A 26035-nucleotide genomic window follows, 5' to 3' on the forward strand; every position below is an offset into this window, starting at 1 on the left:
AATCTAATTTTCAAGAATTTTAAATTTTCTTAAAAATTAAATAAAATGTAAATTATTATTTTAAGAAAAAATTAAAATTTAAGAATTTTAAATTTTATTGAAAAATAAATAAATCAGAAATAAAAATTATGGCTAAGTCCAAATTATTTAAAATTCAAAAATCTCAAGTGTTGATAATTTTTAAAAATTAAAAAATATGAAAATATGAGAACTTGACTGTTTGGGCTGACACACCGGATCTAATCTGTATATCGATCAACAAGCTCTGATACCAATTGTTAGGTCCCGAATTATCGTAGAAGGGGGGGTTGAATACGATAATCACTAAATTAAAAATTCTTTCGAATCTTTAGCGGATATAGATTTAGTGCACGGTTAGTGGTTTCGTGTTCTTGAGGTGAATAGTATTTGGAACAATAAAATGAGGAACACAAGATATTCGAGGAAGTATATAATCATATATAAATCCTCGAGGGGTGTTGTTACACTCCAGTAAATTAATTAACCGGCTACAATCTAAGAACAACAAAGTTCCTAGCTACTACAAAGATTTACAAATCAAATCCTATACAATGATCTAGCTTTTGTTTGTCTAAGGATTTAATTACCGGGTAACGATTATAATGCCCCTATAAATATACAAGAGTTAAATCGGGCATTATAACGTTACTCCGGTGAGAAGTTAAACGGATATCCAAGGTGCCGGAGCTTCTCTATAAATCTTTGCTTCTTATTTTTATCACCTCTCGTGAGAGAGAAGATGAACAGAACTTATAACAATGATAATTTTGATTGTTATATATTCTCCTTCTCTGTGTAGACTTTCAATTCATTTGGACAGGTGGCAGCTTTGTGTCCACAAATATCCTTGAATTGTTGTTGTATAATTCACTGGAAAATCAACCAAGTGTTCTATGGCGACCAATTGAGCTCTATGGCGACCACTGGAGCTCTATGGCGACCACAGGGGCTCTATGGCGACCACAGGGGCTCTATGGCGACCACAGGGGCTCTATGGCGACCATACTTACACTTTTATGGCGACCAGAGTAAAGAGTCTTCTGCCTTAGAATATTTTGCTTCTATTTTGCCATTCTTCACTGTATCAACACCTTCTTCTGTAATTGAATTAAAATCCCTTCTTGTATACTGATGTTTGGTGCACTGGTCTGGTTCACAAACAACTAGCATTGAGAGAACCTAATTCAATTTATCTTGTGTTTCTGAGTTGATACATATTGGTTGAATATCCATTGCTTCTAACACTGACTGTCAATAAACAACTATACTTTCACTGGAATCCTTTTCGGTACTTTAAACAACGTCTTCATTGCTACTACAATCTTGAATATTTCATTCACTGTTCTTCACTGACACTTGAACATATAAATGAGCTCTTGTCAGTGAGTATAACTTCAAGACTGCAGTTGTCTTCTTTAACCTCTGTTTATACCATGTCTTTAATTCTTCAGATTCCTATGCTTCTTACACTGTCTATCTTAAATCAATGCCAATACACTAAAATCTTCTGATAGCACTTTATACACTGAATCTTCATCATTTCTGAAACACTGAAAGTCTTTAACCTTTATTCTTCACTGAGGCATGAACATATTAATGAACTTCTTTCAGTGACCTATAAACAGACTTCAAGTCTTCTTTTAATCTTCTGATTCTTTGTATTTGCCTTGTCTTCATTCATCCTTATTTCTTGTGTAGTCATAGTATTATTAACATTTCATGTTCTGGTGTTGTTCTCGTGTTGAGTTATCACGTAACTGTTCATACAGCTACGCAGTCTCACCAATAAGCGTATTATATTTAAACCTTTATATTCTTTATTTTTAACAATTTCTACAGGTTCAAAGTTCGAGCCCCGTGAACAACATATTATCTATTATATTATTTATTTTCAGTCAAGCGTTAAATTATCATAAAACATATATTATTAGAACTTATTCTTCAATTTATATTTCAACTTTTGAAAATTTATGTTAATATTAGCCTAAAACCCTGCGATGCACGGACTTTTTATGATCTTACATATATTTTTTAAAATTTTAATATGAATTTAATTCTTAAATTTATTCATTTAATATTTTTAAATGACATGATTTAATCATAAATATATAATCAATGTTTATGACATTTTTAAGAAGGGGTATTTGAAATAAATATTGTTACCCATTCACTTATATATTTTTATTGATATTTCTACGTGTGATCACAACTTTTTTTAATTAAAAGTTAAGTTAGTTTAGATGAATAGTGTATGAATTATGTTAATTCTGATATTAACTTCTCTTCATCTTCGAATTAATAGTTTATATTAATTTGATTTAACCCGAGGTTCATTATATCTATCAAATCCAACTAATTAGTTTAGTTTTATCATAATTTTTTAACCCGGATCAATAAGTTCAATTGTATAATGTGTTTTAATTCTGAATAAATAGTCTAATTATTTTATTTTAGCCCGGTTCAATACTATAATTTTATTAGCCGTGTCAATAATATTTATTATTTTGTTTTAACTTGAGAAACATTATACCAACCAAATTCAACTAATTATATCTAGTTTTTTTTAACATTTTATTTTAGCTCGAATAAAAAAATTAATTTTGTTATAACTCGGATGAAAAGCGTAGATTATTTTAAATAAATAATATTTAAATTGGTTAATATAGTAAAGATCATTTTAAAATTTAATTGAATAAAAATTAAATTAGTAGAATAAGTTAATTTCAATATCAATTTGAATAATATGGACCTCATTATGAATTATAATTTAAATTGGTATAAAAGGTTAACTTTAATATCGATTAAAATAATATAGAGTTCAATATTAATTAAAATATAAATTGATAGAGAAAGTTGACCTCAATATAAATTAAAATTTTAATTGACATGAGAGGTTGACTTTAATATTTATTAGAATAATATAAAGTTTGATATGAATTGGAATTTGAATGTGTACATGAAGTGCACTTTAATATTAATTAGAACTAGTTCTATAACCCGTGCAAGGCACGGGTATGATCTAACATCAACTATTATAAAATTTGTATACATGCTTATGAAATGGAATATATTTTTTGTTACAAAAAGTTATTTTATCTGTGCACAGTCTTTGATGTAATGATGAGCTTTTTCAGCATGTGTATTTTATAGCCCAAATGAGACACACATAATTTCAAAACTAATATGTTAATGAAATGTATACATGTAATATAATTGAAAAAAATGGTATGGTGTGAGACACGCTTTTTTCAATTTTGTATCAGATGACTCATAAATGATTTTTGTAAAAAATGTACTTCAAAGTGTTCAAAATTTTGTTAAATTCCAAAATTGTTACGGTAAAATATTGAAATTCATTATTTGATAAGATCATGTTTATCAATTACGATAAATTGAGTTCATTTGTGTTAGTTACCTTAATTTCTTATATCTTGTATATATATTTGTACGTATATATGTATGCATATATGTGTATATATGTACGTACGCACGTATGTATTAGAATTTTAAATTTGTGAAAATAAGTTGCACGATAATTAATTTGACACAAGTATATGCGTATTGTGAACTTATAATATAAGTGTTATGCGTATCTAAATAAGAATACGATATTTATAAATGTGATAATAATAGATATATAAAATATAATAATATTAAAATGTAATTATAAGTATAAGTTCTTATTTTACAATAAAGGAGTAGTAATAAATATACTATTATTAGTAATTAATGAGTTAGATGTAATTAATATATGTTATTAACTTTGATATTTATTAGTACATATTTATGAGGGGTAATTAAGTAATTTTCAAATGAATAAATTGTATTGATGAACCCCTAATTGCTCAATTATATATATAATAGATTCAAAAATCCGACTATCCAAAGTTTACATATATTTGATTTTTTAATTTACGTGAATTGATTTTTTTTAAAATTAATATCATTTTTTTGAATTAAATAGAGTGTATTTTAGTTTAGTTAAAAAGAATAATTGATTGACCGCGCACAAAATATGTCTAATAGAAATTTTTTAAATTTAGATCGTCCGGTCTCTTATTATAAAACCTCCCTAACAAACTATTTGTTGTATACACTATCCAATATTCAGGATCGAATCACGACAACAAAAAATATTTATATTATTATTTATAAATATACTAATAAGGTAATTATCCAAAAAAATTAATATAATTTTAAATAATTTAAAAATATTAATTATACTAATAATTTTAAGGCTAGTAGATATAATAACTGTATGTTAATCTTGTAATATTCGCCTATCCGGTACTGAACTGAAGAACAAGGGTCTTCGGCCTTCTACAGTTGACCCGCCGGCCATATCACCTTTTCTAGAAACATGGTTTTGCTTTCAGTTTATGAGTTTCACACTACAAGTACTTTGATCTGCAACCAACCTTGCTAGGAAGTGAACGATTATTTTGTAAAACTGTGTTGGGAAGATTATAAAATTTCCACGAGTTCGCTATAATATGTATACACATTTTTTTTTTTAAAAAAAGAAGTATATGCCCTCAACTTGCATCTCCTGCAATCACCAACAGTGTTGTGAATTTTTGCGGTTAGTGATCTTGGCAAACTTTCAACAATGCACCACCCTCAGTCTATTGACCTTGAAAACATTGTTAAAAAGTCCTGAGAATCTTACTCTGGATACATAGCTGATAGGACATTTGGACTGCATATGATCAGGTGTTCATATAAAAGCCTATATCCTCACTTGATCGTCTTTTTTGTATGCTTGCCCTTTGCAGCAATCGCACAAGAGCTTGCACAACTTCAGGGATAGGAGGCCGAAACTCAGGTTCAGGCTGAACGATATTTTAAAATTTGTTCATCTTTTACTCAAGGAAACTAAAACCACATTGGCTAGAATCATATAGATTTATAGCATGGCTTTCATAGAATTATGCTAGGTCATAAGTATACCTGGACACAAAAGGAAATGATGTCAGCAAATTGCAACAAAGATTTTACTGCATACATGCCATTCAGTGCCGGATCAACCATCCTTGCCAGGGCATCTAAATCATGAAGTTGAGGAGTAGCCCATCTTACAAGTGACTGCTCTGCTCTCACCCTTGAACTGCATGAAGAAACAACCAACAGAATCTTCCACAATTTAGATGATAGAATGTAGCACTAAAGTTAGAAACATGTGCAACATCAGTTCTACCTATCCAATGGTTTGCGACCTGTTAATAGCTCCAACATCAACACTCCGAAACTATACACATCACTTTTTACGGTGTAAATTCCAGATAAGGCAAATTCAGGAGCACTATAACCAAATGAGCCAACCATTTGAGCTGATGATACCTAACTCACAAGATAGAACCAAGAAGAAATCTGATGTAAAGATCAAGAAGTGAATGCTAAGGATAAAAAATCTGCAAATATATGTACATGAAGAAAACTGAATTTTTCCAAGGATGTCCTTGGCTTTCTATGTCCAGTAGTTAAGACAGTCATAATCAACCTCAGGAATCATTAATAACAAAATATGTCAATTGTCATAGGGACCTTCAAAAACTTCCCTAATGAGCAACTGATAGTGTCTTATAAAAGCTATAATTCACAAACTTATCTCCTACACAGATTTGAGGCAACTCCATGCTTCCAAAATTGAAGCTAATCTTCCTATTTGCCAAGAAAGAGTGATGAAAATTCCATCTTCATAATTAGTTTGACAAATCTCCTCTGATCTAAATTGAAAGAAATGATAAACATAGCTTATGCGAAGAGTCTAAGTGATTCTTTAAAATTCCAATTTTATGTGGACTTCCTTTTTTATAAGGGAGCACTGGTTTTTCTATCTAGAATTCACACTTTATCTATCCCAAATTGATTTTCACCTACTATTTTCACAACTTCCAAATGAAAATTATAAATAACATTCATAACTGACCAATGTATGGTTATTTAATAAGTACTACGTGTGTGCGATGACCTATCGAGCATAGTAAAACTACATTGGACTATTAGAGAGTTAACTTTACAGCCCCATTAATCTACCTGTCGCTCTGTATTTGGTAGCAGAGCAGCTAAACCACAATCTGACAAGTAGGGATTAAGCTCTTGGTCAAGTAATATGTTCGCGGACTTTAAGTTTCTGTGGACGACAGAAGGTAGGCAAACTTCATGCAAGTACCTGATATAAGAAAATGCTTAGCAAACTAGAAAAGCATGAATATAAGATGGATAGGATTTTAAATATATCGTAACTTATGACATACTCGAGGGCACGAGCAACGCCAAGTGCTAATTTGATACGAACATTCCATGTCAGAACCTTGCTCCTATCATCAGATAAGTAAAGCATGTCCTGCAAACTCCCATTGCCAATATAATCATGAACAAGAAGACGTTGCCCATGTTCTGTACAATAACCTGTTAGGAGAGTGATGTTTGGATGCCTAAGGCGTGACATGTGTGAAATGGCTTCAAGAAAATTATCTTCGTCTTGCAATGACAGTGCTGCATTTTCTATCTTCTTAATGGCCATAACCTGTTGTAAGAACAAGTAAACTTCCTCAAATATATTGGAAAACATATTGAATAATATCCTAGCAAGTAAAGATAGTTTTTTAAGAAACTTATAAAGGTTGAACTTATTAATATTTCCTAAAAGAAAAATCAATTTAAATGATAGAAAACTACTCAGCAGAAATAGAATTAGCACTTGTTCAAACAGTCAAGATGGAAAGAAAGATTCGTGACATTGAGGCAACCCTAAATCTAAAGTAAAATTGATTTTTTTAAATCCCTTTGCTTTATAATGAGTCAAATATGAAACTAGTTGTTTCTCCAGTGTGAAAGCCAACTTTCAGTTAACGGTGATACAAAATCACACGTGCTCTCAAATTCAATATATCCCCAATAATAATCTACAGACTCCTATTTTGGAGAAAGAGTTCTTCTTTCAGGAAAATGGTTTAGCTTTAAGTTCAAGACACAAGTTGAAAGTGTGAAGGACCAAAAATCACAACATCGAAGGCATATCAGCATCAATAAAATTTAATGGTCGTTTACACTTAACTGATCCATATACGGCTTGGAAGCAATTTGGTGTAACATACTAATACATTTTCAGTGTACCTTGACTGAAATTTAAGATTTGTGTTTTAAATATATACATATATTTTCAACCTAAAAGGAATCATAATACATCTTAAAGTTCAACTACTTGAATATGCAACGCAGTCTTTCCCATTTAAACTCATCTAAAGCCTTAACTGGTGTCTTGAACGAATAGGCATTCATATGATAAACATATCATAAAGGGATTAATAGTTATAAAATAAATACCAGTTCGCACACTAAATACCAGTTCGCACACCTTCCCATTATGGAACTTTCCTCTGTAAACACGACCAAGGGTTCCTTCACCAACAAGATTTTCTTGACTAAAGCTGTTTGTTGCACCTTGAAGAGTGCTGATATTATATGATGTAGCAATTACAGGTGATTTTACTATATTGACAGATCCATTATTTCCTTGCATCTTGTGACACATTAGGTTCTCCATGGTGAGGGACCTCAAATCTAATGTAGTTGGAGTGGGTTTTGTTCGCTGCTCGTGACCCTTGTTATTCACTGCAAGGCAACGGATGAAGTAAACTTTTATCTACATCTAATTGATGAAAACATTATTTCCACATGCTTTATAAAGCCAACATAAGTAGAACATATCAGTTATCAAGACTCCGCAGAAATATACATAAGTTCATGTGATATAGTTTTTTTCCAGAAAAAGAGAACAATGGGTTACCTCTTTCTGGGATAAGAGGAATATTTCCAAAAGAATTTTTTGTCGTGTTATCCTTCCTTTTCTTTTTACAAATGCCTGCAAAAAGGGCAGCTGCAGCCAAAACTACCACCACCAAAGAACCCAAAACAGTGCCTAAAATAGGTCCAATTGTCAGTCTGTTCTTGTTTCCTTTAAATGAATTGCATGATTGGCCATCAGAACCCCAAGATGCATGTGAACCTGAAGAATCGCCTTTGTTATGACGAGATCTACGAAGTGGTCGTGGAGGAGGGTATGCAGGACTCTCATCAAATAAATTCCCATCATATCTGTTTTATGCTAGTCTTATGTTAATGTTGTTGCCCAGAAACGTTACAATGTGAGCATAAAAAGTATTGGGTGTGCAATCTTACATGAAGTTGCTAATGGAACTAATCTTTTGTGTTATCGATCCACTAAAATTGTTGTTTGCCACATTCCTGTGGAAAATTTTAAGATACAAATGAAAGTGTGAAACCGCTTTGTTTGGGTTAATCTAATCATAAATGTGATATTAAATTTAACTTGACAAACTTACAAATCAGTCAGAGGAAGCCCATCCAGAACATGAAGTGAACCAGTTAACTGATTGTTCTGCAAATGACTACCCAATGTGCAACATCATGATAAGATTTTCAGGCCTCTGCAAACTAAAAGAAAGTTGAGGAAGAACTAGCACTTCTAGAAACTCACAGAACCAAAAGATTTGACAATGAAGAAAATGAAGTGGGAAGATTTCCGCTCAAGTTGTTGTGAGAGAGATCCCTGTTATTACATGGATGTCAACGGATTTACATATCAAATTTTCAGTTAAAAAAGAACGCTGATACTGCTATATATCAAGGGTGAAATGCTTTTAGCAGCTAAACAAAAGTTAATTGACATTAAATAGGCATCTGACTAAGAAATCTTACAAGGTCAAAAGGTCAGTAAGATTTGCAAAGATATCTCCAACAGACTGACCAAGTGAATTGCTGCTTGTGTTCCTAAAACCAAAATAATATTAATTTAATGAATGCATGGAGCAAGTACATACAGCTAGACTGAACAACATCCCCAAATCCAAATACGACAGTCCATATGAGAAACTTACAGATAACTAAGAGAGAGCAAGCTCGCAATGGAATAAGGAAGATTCCCACTGAAGTTGTTGTTTGCAATATTACTGCTTCATGTAATGAAATTGTATCACTACATTGTGTGCAGTCTAACTATAGAACTTCTTAATACAATAAAAAATGCAAATTCAGAAGATATGAGAGATTACAATTTAGTAAGATTTGGTGGTAACTGATAAGGAATTGACTCATGAATCCTGTTGTCGCTCACGTCTCTGACAATTTAGACAAGATAATAAACATATAAAGAACTGAATCAGCAAAAAACTTCATTAAAAACAAGTGTAAACTTATATAATGTGATTGTACAATATCATGCTCACAATATTTTTAGCGAACCAAGACCGGAAAGCATGTAGCCCATTGAACCACTGAGTCCTAGCCCGGAAATTTGACTGCCCAATAGAAGATTACAGCTTATTGTTCATTTCATACTAATAAAATTAAAGATCAACTTCAAATTATATACGTGTCTAAAATGAGTACAAACACACTTACATAGAAACAATAGCAGAAGTTTGACACGTAATCCCCATCCATGATTCCCCACATGGATCACCATCAATTGATGTCCAACCAGTTAGCTGTGTAGAACAATTCAATGAAATGTACAACTCTTGTAGTGCTTCAACTGCAACTCAACGAAAACCACATTCAGTACCAGCAACATAATACACTCAATAGCCATTTACATTAACTTTTAACCAATTGTAAACCAAGAAAAACAGTACATGTCACTACAACTCTTGTATTGCTTCGACTGCAACTCAACGAAAACAAACAAATCAGTTTTACAAAGTTATATATTCATTAGGCGTTCACAACTTCAAAATCCAATAACAAACCAAGATAAACTATACCAACAATAAAACTTTGTAACACCTTAAATCCCGTCCCAATAACTTTAACTTATTAATCACATTTATCCTCTTTTCTCCTCTATATGACATAATATAACGTTTACTATTCCTGACCACGCTCAGCCTATCCGAGCATGAGCCTATTTAGTCGAATATATATAATCTGCACAAACATATCTACTAATCACAGACACAAAAAATGTAATAGATTCATATAAAATAGTTTTCAATACAAAAACAAATTTCGACAATAATAAGCCTCATTTACACAATACTTAGTCTAATACTAGTACATTAAAACAATAACTTTTCAATACAACAACAAATTTCGACAATAATAAACCTCGTTTACACAATACTTAGTCTAGTACTAGTACATTAAACCGCGAAAAATAAACATATTAGCTCACCTAGCATCTATTATGACCGGGATCAACAAAATGCGATATCTACTGAGAACATAAATTTATGGAGATTTTACCGTACGAGAATATTATAAAACAATAATAATCAACAAAATAACAAAAATCAACATTTACAAATACATAAACATTACGATAATGTAAAATTATACCATCAGAAGGATCCGTTACGCCTTGAACAACACTTAGATTGAAAACTAACGCTATAAGCAACACGAGACGAAACTCGAAACTCGAATGCGTACATTTGATCTTCATTTTCTCGATAACACGTCGAAAAGCACAATGACTGAACAAAAGCAGCGAGATCACCGTTGTAGTGAAGTTACTAAAGAGTTAAAAAATGAAGTGTACTCATCGCCATTGTTGCAAACATTGAAAAAAGTATTGAAGAGAAATGAAGTGTGTGTGTTTGTGTGTGTTTTTTAGTGTGTTTTCAGGTGCAGAATGGAAATGAGCAAGTTATGAGCGGTACTGTGAGTCTGTGACTGATTCTGTTTGACGATATTACCCTCGACTGTTTGTGATATCACGGATTATGCCATTGATTGAATCTAGGGTGTACTGTATTTTTAATTGTTTATAAACGAGATTAGATGGAATATTTGTATACTATTATGGCCTATGGGCTTATTATGTGATCCTTTGAGAAAATTACATTATTGTCCTTTTCTTGGAGGGAGGGAATTTCTTGGGCTTTTGACTCTTTGACTTGTGCTTCTTGGTTTTTTCATAAATTAACAAAAGTGTAATATTAGAATTTCTTAAAAAAAAATTAAAAATGTTTTCACCACATGAGTTGTCATTTTTTATTAGTTTCAACCTTATAATTATAACGAATTTCACCTGTGTTAATATGAATTTTACTAATAAAAATATGTTATATGCCATCTTGAATTGATTTCGAATTAATTGATCGAAATTAATTAATTTAATTATTAATTATACAACTCATTCGTATTTCAATATATTCATCGTATAGTTATTAAAGATTTATTATCAAAAATCTTAATCACTTAACAAATCTCTTCTTGCTAGGTAACTGTAGATATGTTCAAAAAATCTGAAACCTAAAATCTGATTGAGAATAAAGTTTGAAAAGTCTGATCCGGAAAAAACCCAACTCGCTTCGGCTCGACTCGTGGGTCCTAAACGTGCCTCTTTTTTTCTTAAAAATCCGACCAAATCATAAACACGAAAAATCTAGATAAAAACTTGATGAAAAGCTCGGGTAAAATCTCGGTTACGACCGGATAAAAATACAATTTTTTCTATGTAACACTTTTAAATATTCAATATTTTTAATAAATTTAAAAAATTACATGTAATATAAGAGTGTAAATAACAATAATTTGAAGGCAAAGCAAGTTATATTTGATTGATTGTCGTTTTGGTACACAATAAATAACAATAATTAGAGTGTAAGATTAAGAAATAAGAACACTTAAATGTAATATAAAAAAATTATTTGTTGTTAGGAATATGTTTTGTACTTGATGATAAGCTTAACAAAACACCTTAGTAGATTTAACTTAGTGAATTTTGTAACACCCGACGGATGATCAATTATAGTCCCGATGGATGATTCAATATAGTCCCGACAGATGATTAATTGATATCCATCGGGTGAGTAGCTTATGTAACAATAAGTCATGTAGCACATTTCTACAAACAACTTTGTATAAGATTCTGTAGTAGCTTATGAATCATGTAGACTACTAGTAGATGTGCAGAATAGGTTGATTAAATGTAAATATAAGATGTCTTGTAATTCTGCACAAATGAAATGGAGTCAAGTGATAAATGGCTACCCGACGGATGATCAACAAAGCTACCCGATGGATGATCAACAAGGTTACCCGACGGATAACAAGCATGTACCTGACGGATGATCAATTCAAATATCTGTTGACAGTGACAACACAGTCACATGCGTCGAGTGTTTGCAAAAGGAATGTGGCAGCCTGTTTAGCAGGAAAATGAGAACAAAGAAGCATTACCATTTGCATGCAAGTTATGAAGATTTTCAAAGATGCTGGAATAGAGTAGTGAAGCAGCATGGAGTTAGACTTGATAGGTTTTATTTTATTATCTTGTCTTATTCTATGTAAACTTGGTGATATATAAACCAAGTGTAGCAAAGAACAAACCAACAACAAACAAACCAAGAAAACACATTTTAGCAGAGAAACATTTGTAAGTTGTATTCTGTAGAATTTCTCTTTAGTTTGTTTGTTCACTTGTAAAACAGTTGAGAGCCATTCAAGCTTCACAGGGTTCTCTTGATATATATATCTCTGGTGGATACATTCAAATCCACCAGAAAGTTTTAAAGACTTGAGTTTTTATTACTTTATGTTTGATTAACTTAACTATGTATTCCGCACTTTGTAAATTAAACAGTTAGATATAAGTTGAGTTATAACTATTTTTCATAAATCTCAAAAAGAAGCCAGAATTACATTCAAACCCCCCCCCTTCTATAATTCTTGTTGTATTGTTAGGGAATAACAATTGGTATCAGAGCAAGCTCTTGAAGTAAAAAGAGTTTAAAGACCGCAACAAAATAGCAAGATGAACAAGAAGGATGTTGGAGTAAAGATTCCATTTCTGGACAAAGACAATTATCACCACTGGAAGGTGAAGATGCACCTACATCTTCTTTCTCAAGATGAGGCCTATATGGATTGCATAGAGAGAGGTCATCATGTACCAATGAGAGCTGCAACAGGGAATGAACCATCTGTTCCCAAGCCTAGGCATGAATGGTCAGATCCTGATATTGAGCAAGTCAGGAAAGACAAGAAGGCCATGAATATATTGTTCAATGGAGTTGATGGTGATATATTTGATAACATCAATAACTGCAAAACAGCCAAGGAGGTTTGGGACACAATTCAGATTATCTTTGATGGTACTGAGCAAGTAAGGGAGAATAAGATGTAGCTGCTGATTCAGCAATATGAGCATTTTCATTGTGAAGATAGTGAGTCTCTCACTGGCATTTTTAGTAGGTTTCAAAAACTACTAAATGCTCTGAAGTTGTATGGAAGAGTCTATCAGACAAAAGGCTCCAATCTCAAGTTTCTTAGATCTCTTCCAAAGGAATGGAAACCAATGACAGTCTCACTGAGAATATCTCAGGATTACAAGGAGTTTATCTTGGAGAGATTGTATGGCATCCTGAAAACTTATGAGCTTGAAATAGAGCAAGATGAGAGGATGGATAAAGGAAGGAAGAAAGGAGGGTCCATAGCACTGGTTGCTGAGTTGGAAAAGGAGAAAGGTGAAGGTAGAAGCTGTTGAGTCTACTACAAAGGTCTGTGAAAACAAGGACAAGGGGCTGGTAGCTGAAAATGAAGATTCTTTGAGCCAAGATGATATGGATGATATTGATGAACATCTTGCATTCCGTTTCAGAAGATTTTCCAAGCTCAAGTTCAAGAAAAACTTTGGAGCGGCTAAGCCAAATAGAAACATGATGGATAAATCAAAATTCAAATGTTTCAAATGTGGCTTGGCAGGACATTTTGCCAGTGAGTGTAGAAAGTCAGATTCCAGCAAGAAGAAGTTTGAGCCTGTGGATTATAAACAGAAGTATTTTGAGTTGCTCCAACAAAAGGAAAGGGCTTTTATTACACAAAAAAATGACTGGGCAGCAGATGGTTTGAGGATGAAGATGTCAGCTATGTTAATCTAGCCCTAATGGCCAATGAAAGGCATATGTCATAGCCTATTTGTTTATTCGAGGATTTAACTCAACTCAAATAAGAATGTAATAAGTAAATAGTGGATCTATCGTCAGAGAGATCTCACTGAGTAACATATGTCAAAGGATTAAGAAGCATTGTTCATCTACAGACTTGATGACTTAATTCACTGGAAGAAGCTCAAGCAATTGATCAAGCCTCAGTGATATAATTCAAGATTGTGGATTTAATCAAGTGACAGAGATCTCGTCAGGGTATCAATTAATTACAAGGATTTAGTCTGAAGAAAATCAAGAGTATTAAGGTCAAGGCATGAAAAAATGTCACGGAAGTTAGTCACTCATGAACCAGACAGTACATCGAGTGTCAACATTGAAGTGGTGGAATTGATTCATATATTTCAGTGATCTTCAGAAGATATACAGAAGAATGGATGCTGCTCAAGATTAGTATTAATTCTCTATTAATTAATTAAGTCATATAATTTAATTAAGAAAATAAATTATATCTTCAAAGATTAATTTATTTGATTAATTGAATTAATTGATTAATTAATTCTGAATTAATATTAAGAATTTTCAGAATTTAAATTGGTTTAATAATCTGTTTTAATTCAACAAGACAACTGATTGTATTAGTATGACATTCAGTATGACAATCAATAGTCATACCGAAAGTCATGTTAATTCAAAAGGATTGTCTTACCAGAATTATTATAGGATTTAAATCTATTTATTTTCAGCAAAAACAATCTGATTGTCCTACCGAAAGTCATGATAATTCAAAAGGATTGTCTTACCAGAATTATTATAGGATTTAAATCTATTTATTTTTAGCAAAAACAATCTGATTGTCCTACCGAAAGTCTTGCTAGTTCATTCTGATTGTCTTGCTAGCTCTAAAGATAGTTCTACCGATTGTCTTGCTGAGCCAAGGGATTGTCATTGTAGTTCATTTCCATTCGGCTGTTTTGATAAAAGAAGCAGAAGACATTCATTCTATTAACATACAGAACACACAAGTCAAGAACACATTAGAAACAAAAGCAAAACATTTCATTTTTCATCTGCTTTATTCAAGATCAAAATTCTAGATTGTAAAGTTAAATCCAAACCACTAGAATTATTTATCTTGTTCTTGTGTAACAATCTAGCGGATCAAAATCCCTAGAACTTAATCTCAAATCGCTTATAGCATTTGATCCTTTTTATTGCAAAAATAGAAAAAGTTCATGTTGAATTTATTCTAGATTTGTGATAATTGATTTGAGATTAATCCCTTGTAAACGATACCGTTGTTGTAACACCTTTCAAGTTTAATTATAATTTTATTTAACTTGAATTTTGTTTCACTTTTTTATTCCGCATTTTATTCGATTAAACGGTATTGTTTGTATTCAACCCCCCTTCTACAAACATATTGAGACCTAACAATTGGTATCAGAGCCTTCTGATTAACGAACAAATCAAGATCCTAGACTTTTGTGTTTCTTTAACTCCTTGAATTTTTATTTATTCAAAAATTCATAATGACTTACAAAAAGTTGGAACCGTTAAAATTCCACTATTTTATAAAGAAAATTATATCATGTGGAAGAAGAAGATGCTATTGTTTTTACAAGTTGCTAATCCCAAATATCTGGAAGTGTTAAAGAAAGGTCCAAAAATTCCAATGGTTATTGAACCAGAGGTAATAGAAAATGATGTGGTGATCACCAAAGCTAGAACTTATGTAAAGAATCCTGAGGATTTTTCTCCTGCTGAAAAAGAAGAAGCCTCCCTGGATGCTAGCCTTCAATTAATTTTAGTAGATTCCCTTGATCCCTTGATGAATAGACATGTGATGAATTGTAAAGATTCCAAACATAACTGGGAAACTATTGAGGTTATTAATGAAGGCACAGAGGAAGTTAGGGAGAACAGGTTAGAAATCCTAACCTCTGAGTATGAATACTTTAAATCCAATCCAGGAGAAGGAATCACTGAAGTGTTTGAGAGGTACAATGCATTAATCAACAACCTGAACATTAATGGTAAATACTATTCCATCAGGGAGGTCAACAAAAAGTTCCTTTTAACACTGTCAACTCATCTCGAACATAGAATCACTGCCATAAGAGAAGCAAGAGATCTGAGTGAGATTTCTTTGGAAAGGCTCTATGGTGTGTTAAAGACTTATGAGTTGGAGCAGATTCAGCAGAAGAAAGTTTACGGGAAAGGAAGAGTGGTCAGCACGTCTACTGCTCTAGTAGCAAATGAACAACAACAACAACCACAACATCAACAATCTCAACAGTCAGAAAGAATGGTACAGTCTTCCAAGGTTGAAGAAAATGTGATAGTAGCAGAATTTGATCCTCCTACTACAAATGAATCAGGAGATGATTTTTATTCCTTGGAAGAACTGGAGCAATTGGAGGATGAGTCAATGGCCCTGATTGTCAAGAGATTCTCAAATGTCAGATTCAAAAGGAATCCCAAGTTCAAGTACAAGTCCAACTACAACAGATTCCAGAAAGGTGGATCTTCATCCTCTAACACCAGCAGTGGTGGGTACAAAACAAGGATGGTTGATCGAAGCACCATTCGATGCTTCAACTGTAATGAGTTGGGACACTTTGCCACAGAATGCAGGAAGCCAAAACAATTTAGGAAGAACTCTTATGATTCTAATCAGAAGAGTAAATCCGAAAGGGCTTACCTGGCAAAGGGAAGAAGCTGGGATGATACTGACAGTGAAGATGAAGAAGTTGGGAATCTTGCTCTCATGGCTAGTGATGCAAATACCTCATCGTCAAGAAAAGAGGTAAAATTTACTGATGCTGAATTAGTTTATCATCTAGGAGGTTCCTTATATTGTGCTCGTCATGATAATGAATTGTTAAATCAACAAATCAAAGACCTTGAGAAAGAGGTCAATGAATTAAGACTTGTGCACATTAATCAAGATAAATTAAAAGAACAAGTATCTTTTCTAGAGAATAGAGTTGACTGTTATAGACAACTTGAAACTATTCTCAAAGACAAGATCACCGGTCTTGAGGCTAAGGTTAAAGCTTACTTTAATTCTTGTTCGAAGTCCAAAGAGTTTTACAATAAGCAAGCTGTTAATCAAACATCTGGAATAGGTTATGATTACAATACTGCTATTAGAAAATTAGGCATAAACTCCCCTCCTCATGTCTGTGCTAAAGGCAGGGAAGTACCACATGTGCTTAAGGGTGTTGATGAACCCCTCTATAAAGAATCAATTGCTGAACCATTTGATGAGACCTCATTTATTATTTAAGAAGAAATCCGTGCTGAAGATAATGCTAATGAGAAAGTTGTCTCCAAGTCAAGTGTGTCAAAAGTTCCAGTCAAGGTTGTGAAAGCAACTGAGACTAACTCAGACACACATGAGTTGGATAACACAAATGCCATGTCTACCATGCATAAGTTGCCTATTGTTAATCCCTCTCATAAAGCATGTGGTGTTCCTGATTGTATGTCTTGTGCTTTTAATCTGATGTATGCTTATTTTAATGGTAAGCATGTTTCTAATGATAAGACTACTCCTCGTCAGCATGTGAATAATAGAAAGCATGATAGGTCTAAGACTGCTAGTCCTCCTAAAGCTAGAAAGGAGACATTTGTGCCTAAGCCTAAACAGAAATTTGTCAAGGCTGTTCACAAGGTCAAATGTCCAGTCATTGAGAAAGTTGAGAATATTAAAATTAAGAATGTTGTTTTGCCTGATAAAGGCCAATTTTACAAATATGTCGGACCCAGCCAAGCTTGGGTTCCGAAGAAGGTCTAATCCATTTGTATTGCAGGGCATTAAATAGGTACAACCGGTAGTGTGGATTCTTGACAGCAGATCGTCAAGATATATGACCGGAGATAGAGCCCTGCTATCAAATGTGGTTGAGAAAGCTGGCCCAGTGGTTACCTTTGGAGATAACAGCAAAGGTTTAACGGAGGGATATGGATGTTTGCTAGCTGGAAATGTTATCATTGAAAATGTGTATGTTGTGCAAGGACTTGAACACAATCTGCTTAGCATTAGTCAGTTCTGTGACAACGGCTACAATGTTTTATTCGACAAGCTGAAGTGTCAGATTCTACACAAGAAAAGTGAAAAACCCTCCTTGATGGGAATCCGAAAAGAAAATCTGTTCATAGCTAACATGAACTCTGGAAGCAATCCTGAAGTCAATTGTTTCTATGCAAAGGCATCGTCAGATGAGAGTTGGCTATGGCACAAGAGACTTTCTCATCTCAATTTCAAAACAATGAATTTTCTTGTCAAAAGAGAATTGGTCAGAGGTCTGCCTCAGCTAGAACTCTCTCCAGAAGGACTATATGAGGCTTGCCAGAAAGGAAAGTCAAAGAAAGCAAGTCACAGAAGCACTGACACATCTTCCATAACTGGTGTTTTGCAATTATTGCACATGGATTTATTTGGACCAGTTAATGTCCTTTCGATGTCAAAGAAGTGTTACTGTCTTGTGATAGTTGATGACTATTCCAAGTATACGTGGGTTTTATTTCTTCACTCTAAGGATGAAACACCACAAGTTGTGATTGATCATATCAAGATGATTGAGTTAGATTCTAAAGTCCCTGTTAGAGCAATAAGGTCAGATAATGGAACAGAATTCAAGAATTCACTTCTCAATGGATTCTGTACAGACAAAGGGATTACCAGACAATTTTCAGCTCCTAGAACCCCTCAGCAAAATGGAGTGGTAGAAAGGAAGAAGCGTACATTGATTGAAGCTGCAAGAACGATGTTAAGTGAATCAGGTCTTCCAATGCACTTTTGGGCTGAAGCTGTCAATACTGCATGTTATACTCAGAATCGAACTCTAATCAACAAAGACTTCATGAAAACTCCTTATGAGATTTTGAATGAACAGAAACCTTCTATCAAATACGTTCATGTATTTGGTGCCAGATGCTTCGTGCTCAAGGATGGAGATGATCATCGTGGTAAATTTGAGGCAAAGGCATATGAGGGTATTTTTGTTGGATATGGAAGAAGATCATATAGAGTGTTTATCATTGATCAACACAAAGTAACTGAAAGTGTCAATGTTACATTTGATGACACTAAACTCCCTAGTATCCAAACTGAAGATCCTTCTGAGAAACTGAAGTTTAATGATATGTCAGATTCAGAATCAGAACATGGTCAAGAACCTGAGGTTGTTGCTGGTGAAGAACCTGTTAATCATGATGATACTCAAGGTAATGGTGATGGAAACTTTGGCAACAATGGAGATACCACTGCTACTGATGGAGAATCTTCAAGTCAACATGGCAACAACTCAGGGGGAGATGCTGAAGGATCATCTAGTAGGACACAACATCCCAATAAATTTCAAGTCGAATCATCAAGATCAAATCTTCCAAGACAGACTGTCTGGAATAAAGCTCATCCTTTTGAGTTGATTATTGGTGATCCAGATGTTGGAGTCAGAACTAGACGTGCTACTCAAAATGAGTGTCTGTTCTCAAGATTTCTTTCTAAGATGGAACCTAAGAAGATTGAGGAAGCACTGACTGATCCAGATTGGGTGATTGCTATGCAAGATGAACTCAATCAGTTTGAAAGTCAACAAGTCTGGAAACTGGTACCTAGACCTACACACAAGAGAGCTGTTGGTACTCGGGGGGTATTCAGGAATAAACTAGATGAAGATGGTGTGGTTATAAGAAACAAAGCAAGAATGGTAGCTAAAGGGTATTCACAAGCTGAAGGCATTGATTATGATGAAACCTATGCTCCAGTGGCTAGACTAGAGGCCATCAGGATATTTTTGGCATTTGCAGCATTCTCTAACTTTAAAGTTTATCAAATGGATGTCAAGAGCGCCTTTCTGAATGGAAAGCTGGATGAAGAGGTATATGTAGAGCAACCTCCTGGTTTTGAAGATCCATATCATTTGGATTTTGTCTTCTTTCTTTTCAAGGCTATCTATGGACTCAAACAGTCTCCGAGAAAATGGTATGACACTCTCTCTGAATTTCTTATTAAAAATAGCTTTATTAGAGGTGTCATAGACAAAACTCTCTTTTCTAAAAAGCATAAGAATGATACAATATTAGTCCAAGTCTATGTGGATGATATAATATTTGGGTCTACTAATGATAATCTCTGTAAGAGATTTGCTAAGTTAATGCACAACAAATTTGAAATGAGCATGATGGGAGAGCTGAAGTTCTTTTTTGGATTACAAGTAAATCAAAGGTTAGATGGAACTTTTATTTGTCAATCCAAGTATCTCAAGGAACTCCTCAAAAAGTACAATCTAGAGGATTCTGCATCAGCAAGGACTCCGTCAACTACAGCTGTCAAGCTTGGACCATGTGAAAACTCCATTAGGGTAGATGTCACAAGCTACAGAGGTATGATTGGCTCATTACTCTATCTTACTGCAAGTAGACCAGATATTATGTATGCTACATGCTTATGTGCAAGGTTCCAAGCGGATCCTAGAGATATTCATCTCGTTGCTGTTAAACTAATCTTAAGATATCTTAAGGGAACACCAAATCTAGGTATTTGGTACCCTAAAGAATCTGGTTTTAACCTTGTTGGATATACAGATTCAGATTACGCAGGAAGTGTTGTTGATAGGAAAAGCACCTCAGGGAGTTGTCAATTCCTAGGTAGCAGGCTAGTCTCATGGTACAGCAAGAAACAACAAACAGTTTCCAACTCAACGGCCGAGGCTGAATATATTGCTGCTGGAAGCTGCTGTGCTCAGATCTTGTGGATTAGGAACCAGCTACGAGACTATGGCTCTGTATTGAACAAAATTCCTATTTTATGTGACAATACAAGTACAATAGCCATCACCAACAACCCTGTGCAGCACTCGAGGACAAAGCACATCGACATCAGGTATCATTTTATGAGAGAGCACGTCATGAATGGTACTGTTGAACTATTTTTTGTTCCAACAAAAGAACAAATAGCAGATATTTTCACTAAACCTCTTGATGAATCCACATTTACCAAATTAGTTGGTAAATTGGGTATGTTGAATAACTTTAGTGATTAAACTTGTGAATATCTGAAATCTGTTCTTGAGTGAATTTACAAATGAATTTTTCATAAATGAAAAATTCATTTGCAAATTTATTTTATCATTTTCTAAAATTTCTAGCTTATTTCTATGTAATTTTTATTATCTTATCTTATTTATTTACTCAACTTGTTAATTTTAATGTCTCAGAATATTTTATTTTCTCTAAAAATATTTTTCTATGAAGTTAATTTGGTACAATTCAAAAGAAATCTATTTTTGGACTGAAAATATTATTATCTCTGAAATATTTTAATTATTTTAATTATGTAAATATTTTCTGCCATATTCATTTCAGTTTTCTGTAATTGTAATATTTTATATATTCTATTTTTTTTGTGTTGTGTTTTTAACAGTTTTTATGTTAATTATTTAGTATATTTAAATACTTATTTTATGTTATACTAGAATGACAATCGGCAAGACAATTGAAATTGTCTTGCTGAAAGTAATTCCAGTACTAATACTTGTTTATTTTTAAATCAGATTAATTTTATAACTGGCAAGACAATCGGTATGACTATTGATTGTCATGCCAGTAATAAAATTAATATCAGATATATTATGTTTTATTTTGTACTGGTATGACAATCGGTATGACTATCAGATTGTCATACCAGTTATATATTATTAATTGGTTTATTTGTTTGTTTTGTTTTTTGTTTTTTTTTTCAGATTTGCCTTGTATGACTATCGGTATGACAATCGGTAAGACTATCCCGAATTGTCATACCAGTTGTCTACTTATAAGTTTTTTTTGTTTTGTTAAGTCAGTCATTCAGTTTTTGTTAAAAAAAAAAATTCCAACAGTCTATCAATCTCTCTCTTATTTTTCTCTCTCTCTCTCTCTCTCTCTATTCGATCAAGCTCAACCGACATTGTTCTTTGTGTCTTCTTTGCTCGAGTTTTTACTCAGCATACTAAAACTTCACTCCTGTGTTATATACATACACGTATATACGTACAGGAGTGCTGCCAATTTTTTTTTTTTAAATCTTTTGCACTTCGTTTTGTTCCCCTCAAAATCGGGTTGGGTTTGTTGATTTTGGGCATTTTTAATTTTAATTTCTGTTTTGTGTCTTTTGGCTTTTCAAATCTGCGTTTGTGAGTTAAGAATTTTAACGAGATACATTTATGTCTAAATTTTTCGATTATAATTAATTTAATTCGAATTATTAAATTAATTTAATTAATTCGAATTTTCTTAATATTATTCTTAAAATTCTGAAAGTGTGTGTCTTATTATTATTTTTAAATGGCTCTCAATTTCTAAATTGTTTCGCATAATCTTGTTGGTTATTTTAATCCGGATAAATGTGATGTAGAAAAATTTAAGTCGTGGATTAAATTTTTAAATGACCATTCGATTGTTAGCTCTGCTATTAAATCAAATGTGATTTTAAATGTTGATCTGCTAAGACTGATTTGCACAACCTCTACTATGGCCGATGATTTTAAATCTTTTTCATTCACCGTGGCAAACACACAGTATGTGGTTGATGAAATAGTCGTCAATCGAGCTTTAAATTTTCCTATGGACAATTTCTGTAACTTGCCCTCTGAAAATGATATTTCAAACTTTTTCCATGCTATTCACTATCAGGGGGTGATCAATTTAACCAAACTTTCAAAATCCAATTTGGTGTCTGAATGGGACATTTTCTTCGATACACTTTCTAAAGTGTTTGCCAACTGCACTAAATCCAACTTTCACAACATCACTTCCACTCTGTAGTATATTGGTCTTGCGGTTGTTTTCAATCAAATGATCAATTTTGGCAAACTACTTTTACCCATTCTCTTGAGACGTCTCACTACTGCTTTACGTGATCATTCTACAAATCGTAGGGTCTCGTGTTACTATGCTCGTTTTCTCATGCTTATAGCAGATCATCTTCTCACACCTGAGCACAAAGCCCTTTTTGCTAACTCCGCAGTAACCGAACCCCCTCCTGTAAGCAAAAAGATTTACACCCGCCAAGACACAACCTTCAAATTCATGCAAGTTCCAGTACTTGTATCTGCTTTCATGGCCACTTATATTCCCTTACCTATTTTCAATCTTCCCGGTCATGAACAGCAAGCTCAACCTCCAGTGGTTCAAGCCACCCAGGCTCCTCCAACATCAGATGCTCTTCCATTACAGGTAGTAATTCCTCACTCTCACTCCATTCCTACTTCTGTGGAAAGACCCCCAGTGGTTGATAGGACTGACCATGAAGTTGTAGAACCACAGCTTCAATCCCAGGTCATAGAGCCAAACACAGAGTCACAACCTATCTCAACCTCTCCCCCACTGTCTAAAATGTTACCCAGAAGGTTAATAGGAAGTAGTGTATTGGTGGATGTGAATGAACCCTCGGCTCCGCCTCCTCCGAAGAAAAGAAGAACATTTACTGAGGCATCTGAAAGCCCATCCTTGTCCTCCTAACAGGACATGGACTTTGAAATGGCCACTGAACAGTTACTAGAAACATCCTCTCAATAGGATGAATCTATTGAAATTCGCCATAGGGCCATGACATCCTGTACTGAGTCAAGCACAATTCCATTACTCACAATGGAACCATACATACCCACAGATGTTACTCAGGACACAGAGCGAGGAGTGCACATAGAGTCGGTTACAGTGCCTGCCATAGTTACGGCAGAAGAGCAGTTACATGCTTCTGAGGGAAAATCTGACTCTCAGCCACCTTTAATAGAGTCATTTTCTCCCCTCCCAGATCCAACACCTCTGGCTCCCTCACGGGATTCTCCACTCGCAGATTTATCTGGAGAAAGTGGAGGGCAACTCGGTCAATCTATCCCTGAAGTAATTCAGACATCTATTTCACATGAAATGATAGGTTTCACTGAGGATCGGGACTCGCGAATTCCCATTGCACCACCACTGACCTCTCTTGAAGAGGCTAGGGTGATTTTAATTGCAGGTACAGAAGAACAGCAATAAGAAGACTCCTCACGAGCAATTATATTGAGAGAAACACAAGCACGTGAGGTGAGTGAACCAAACACGAGTGAAATTCAGGTGAGAGCACATACAGACACAGACACTGAAAACCTGTTAGCTCAAATTGCTGCTTTAAAAGAAGAACTTGCTAAAAGCCAAGCTGAAGCTAAATCATTCAAAGCACAAGTGGTTGAACGGTCTTCTTCTTCCACCTCTGTCAACAATCAGCTGGCACTCATCAGGAATGATATCTCAGATCTCAAGACCACTGTCTTACCAAAGCTCAATTCCATTCAGGAAACTCCGACTTAATCAGCTGATGACATTTCTAACTTCTGCTCTCTACATACAAGAATGACTTCTCTTGAAGACCTGGTTGAAATGAATCATTCAATGGACTCCTCCAGATTTCTAAAGATAGAAACGGGCATGGAATATCTCAATGAAGGGATGAAACACTTGTATTTCATGATCAAGAATTCTCACTGCCCTAATGAAGAACAAAGAACTTACTTTGAAGGGCCGTCTGGTGGAGGCTCAGGCTCTGGGGGTGATGGAGGACATGGAGGTTCTAAAGGAAAGTCAGTAGAGGATCCCTCAACTAAGGGGGAGAAGAAAAGGAGTAGTGGAAAGGGAAAAGAAAAAGATACCTCTGCTGGAGACAAAGGAAAGGCTGATGATGTCTACTACAGTGGAGAACAGGATGACTTTGATATTTTTGACATTCCCACTGAACCAGTCTTGGAAGATAAAGATGGTTTATTTGAAGCTGAAGAGGAAAGTGATTTTGGAGAATGGGAAGAGGAAGCTACAGTGGATCCTATCTTTGAGAAAGAGTTTCAGCAACAGCAGTCAGACTTGAAAAGAAAAGAAGCTGAACTCAAAAAGGTATCCCAGATCATTGATATGAGGAAAAGCATTGAACGAACAGAAACTCTTGAAAAGTAACATTTTCATGACATTAAAGCCAAAGAAAGGAGAAGAGATGTAAGGCTGAAGATTGGTGAAAAATGGGATGAGGCTAGGAAAGTACTTAATATGCCTCAGCTAAGCACTAACAATGATAGGCAGTTCCTACATCTTCTTGACAAGCTGGAAATCTCAAATCCTAACAATGACATGTACATGAATGCTATAAAGACTGAAGTCTCAAGGATCACAGCTGCTTTTGACAGATCTCTAAATGAAATGAGCATATTTGTATATTGTCAAAGCGAAGGATCTTTCAAGGTGTCACTTCATCTGTTTGAGAATCATTCTTTGTCAGAGATTTGGGTTCTTCTCAATAAAGTAAAAAGAAGCTCAGAATTGAATGAAGTTCTTCGAGAAAGGCTTAAAGAGTTTGCCAGCAGGGCTAGTCCTCAAGTGGTCAACAATCCTCATCAGGTGAGATTCTTTACGTCTGATTGTCTTCAAATTTGTCAGCTAGATGCACAATCTCTTAAAGACTACTCAGCTAAGCATCTGGTCTGGATGGAACATCATTTAAGAACTGTTGGATACTCATCCATGTTGAAGACTCAAGTTGCTGATTTGATTCAGGCTTATTGTGAAAAGAATATTAAAAGGTACAATCAGTTCAAGAATAAGCTGAAGTCAGTTGGAGTTCAACCAGTCAGACCAGCAAGCTTCACTTCAAAAAAGGATCGTGTCTTTGACAAGGAGTTGCTTCAAGATTTAGAAGAAGGTGAAGTCAGAAGAGAAGAAAACTGAAGTCAATTAGCTCAAAACTCAATATAATATGATTAGAGCTTTATGAATCAAGATAGACTAATGTAGTTATATGTTCAGGCTAGAGGAACATCTATCTTGTATTCACTTGTAAATTTCTTTTGGAATCTGGAAAATGTTAAATATAATCCAGAACTTTTCTGCTATTTACTTTGCATTACTGTTTATATCTTTTTCTTATTTGTTAGTTGAGTTATCCTCTAGGTATTTGTTGTTATTGTCTAACAAGCAAATAGGGGGAGATTGAAAGGCATATGTCATAGCCTATTTATTTATTCGAGGATTTAACTCAACTCAAATAAGAATGTAATAAGTAAATAGTGGATCTATCATCA

General features: G+C 34.0%; 1 protein-coding gene across 2 annotated transcripts; it reads right to left on the bottom strand.

Annotated features, from left to right (window-relative positions):
* Positions 1 to 4398: 4398 nt before the first annotated feature.
* On the bottom strand, positions 4399 to 10714 carry LOC141701271 (protein STRUBBELIG-RECEPTOR FAMILY 8-like). 2 transcript variants are annotated; one of them, XM_074504957.1, is made up of 17 exons: positions 10384 to 10714; positions 9448 to 9580; positions 9273 to 9344; positions 9099 to 9164; positions 8925 to 8996; positions 8746 to 8817; positions 8525 to 8596; positions 8370 to 8435; positions 8206 to 8271; positions 7814 to 8121; positions 7382 to 7638; positions 6279 to 6550; positions 6058 to 6193; positions 5219 to 5361; positions 4972 to 5128; positions 4691 to 4853; positions 4399 to 4570 (listed from the first exon to the last, which is right to left on the bottom strand). In XM_074504957.1, exons 1-16 carry the CDS (start codon positions 10487 to 10489, stop codon positions 4731 to 4733), a joined length of 2121 nt encoding a protein of 706 aa, XP_074361058.1. In that variant the 5' UTR covers positions 10490 to 10714; the 3' UTR covers positions 4399 to 4570; positions 4691 to 4730. The 2 variants fall into 2 exon arrangements, with proteins under 2 accessions (XP_074361058.1, XP_074361057.1); XM_074504956.1 differs by having other exon boundaries at positions 4399 to 4853.
* Positions 10715 to 26035: the final 15321 nt, after the last annotated feature.

This window comes from Apium graveolens, unplaced genomic scaffold (assembly GCF_009905375.1).
Source record: "Apium graveolens cultivar Ventura unplaced genomic scaffold, ASM990537v1 ctg3671, whole genome shotgun sequence".
NCBI classification, from domain to species: Eukaryota; Viridiplantae; Streptophyta; class Magnoliopsida; order Apiales; family Apiaceae; genus Apium; species Apium graveolens.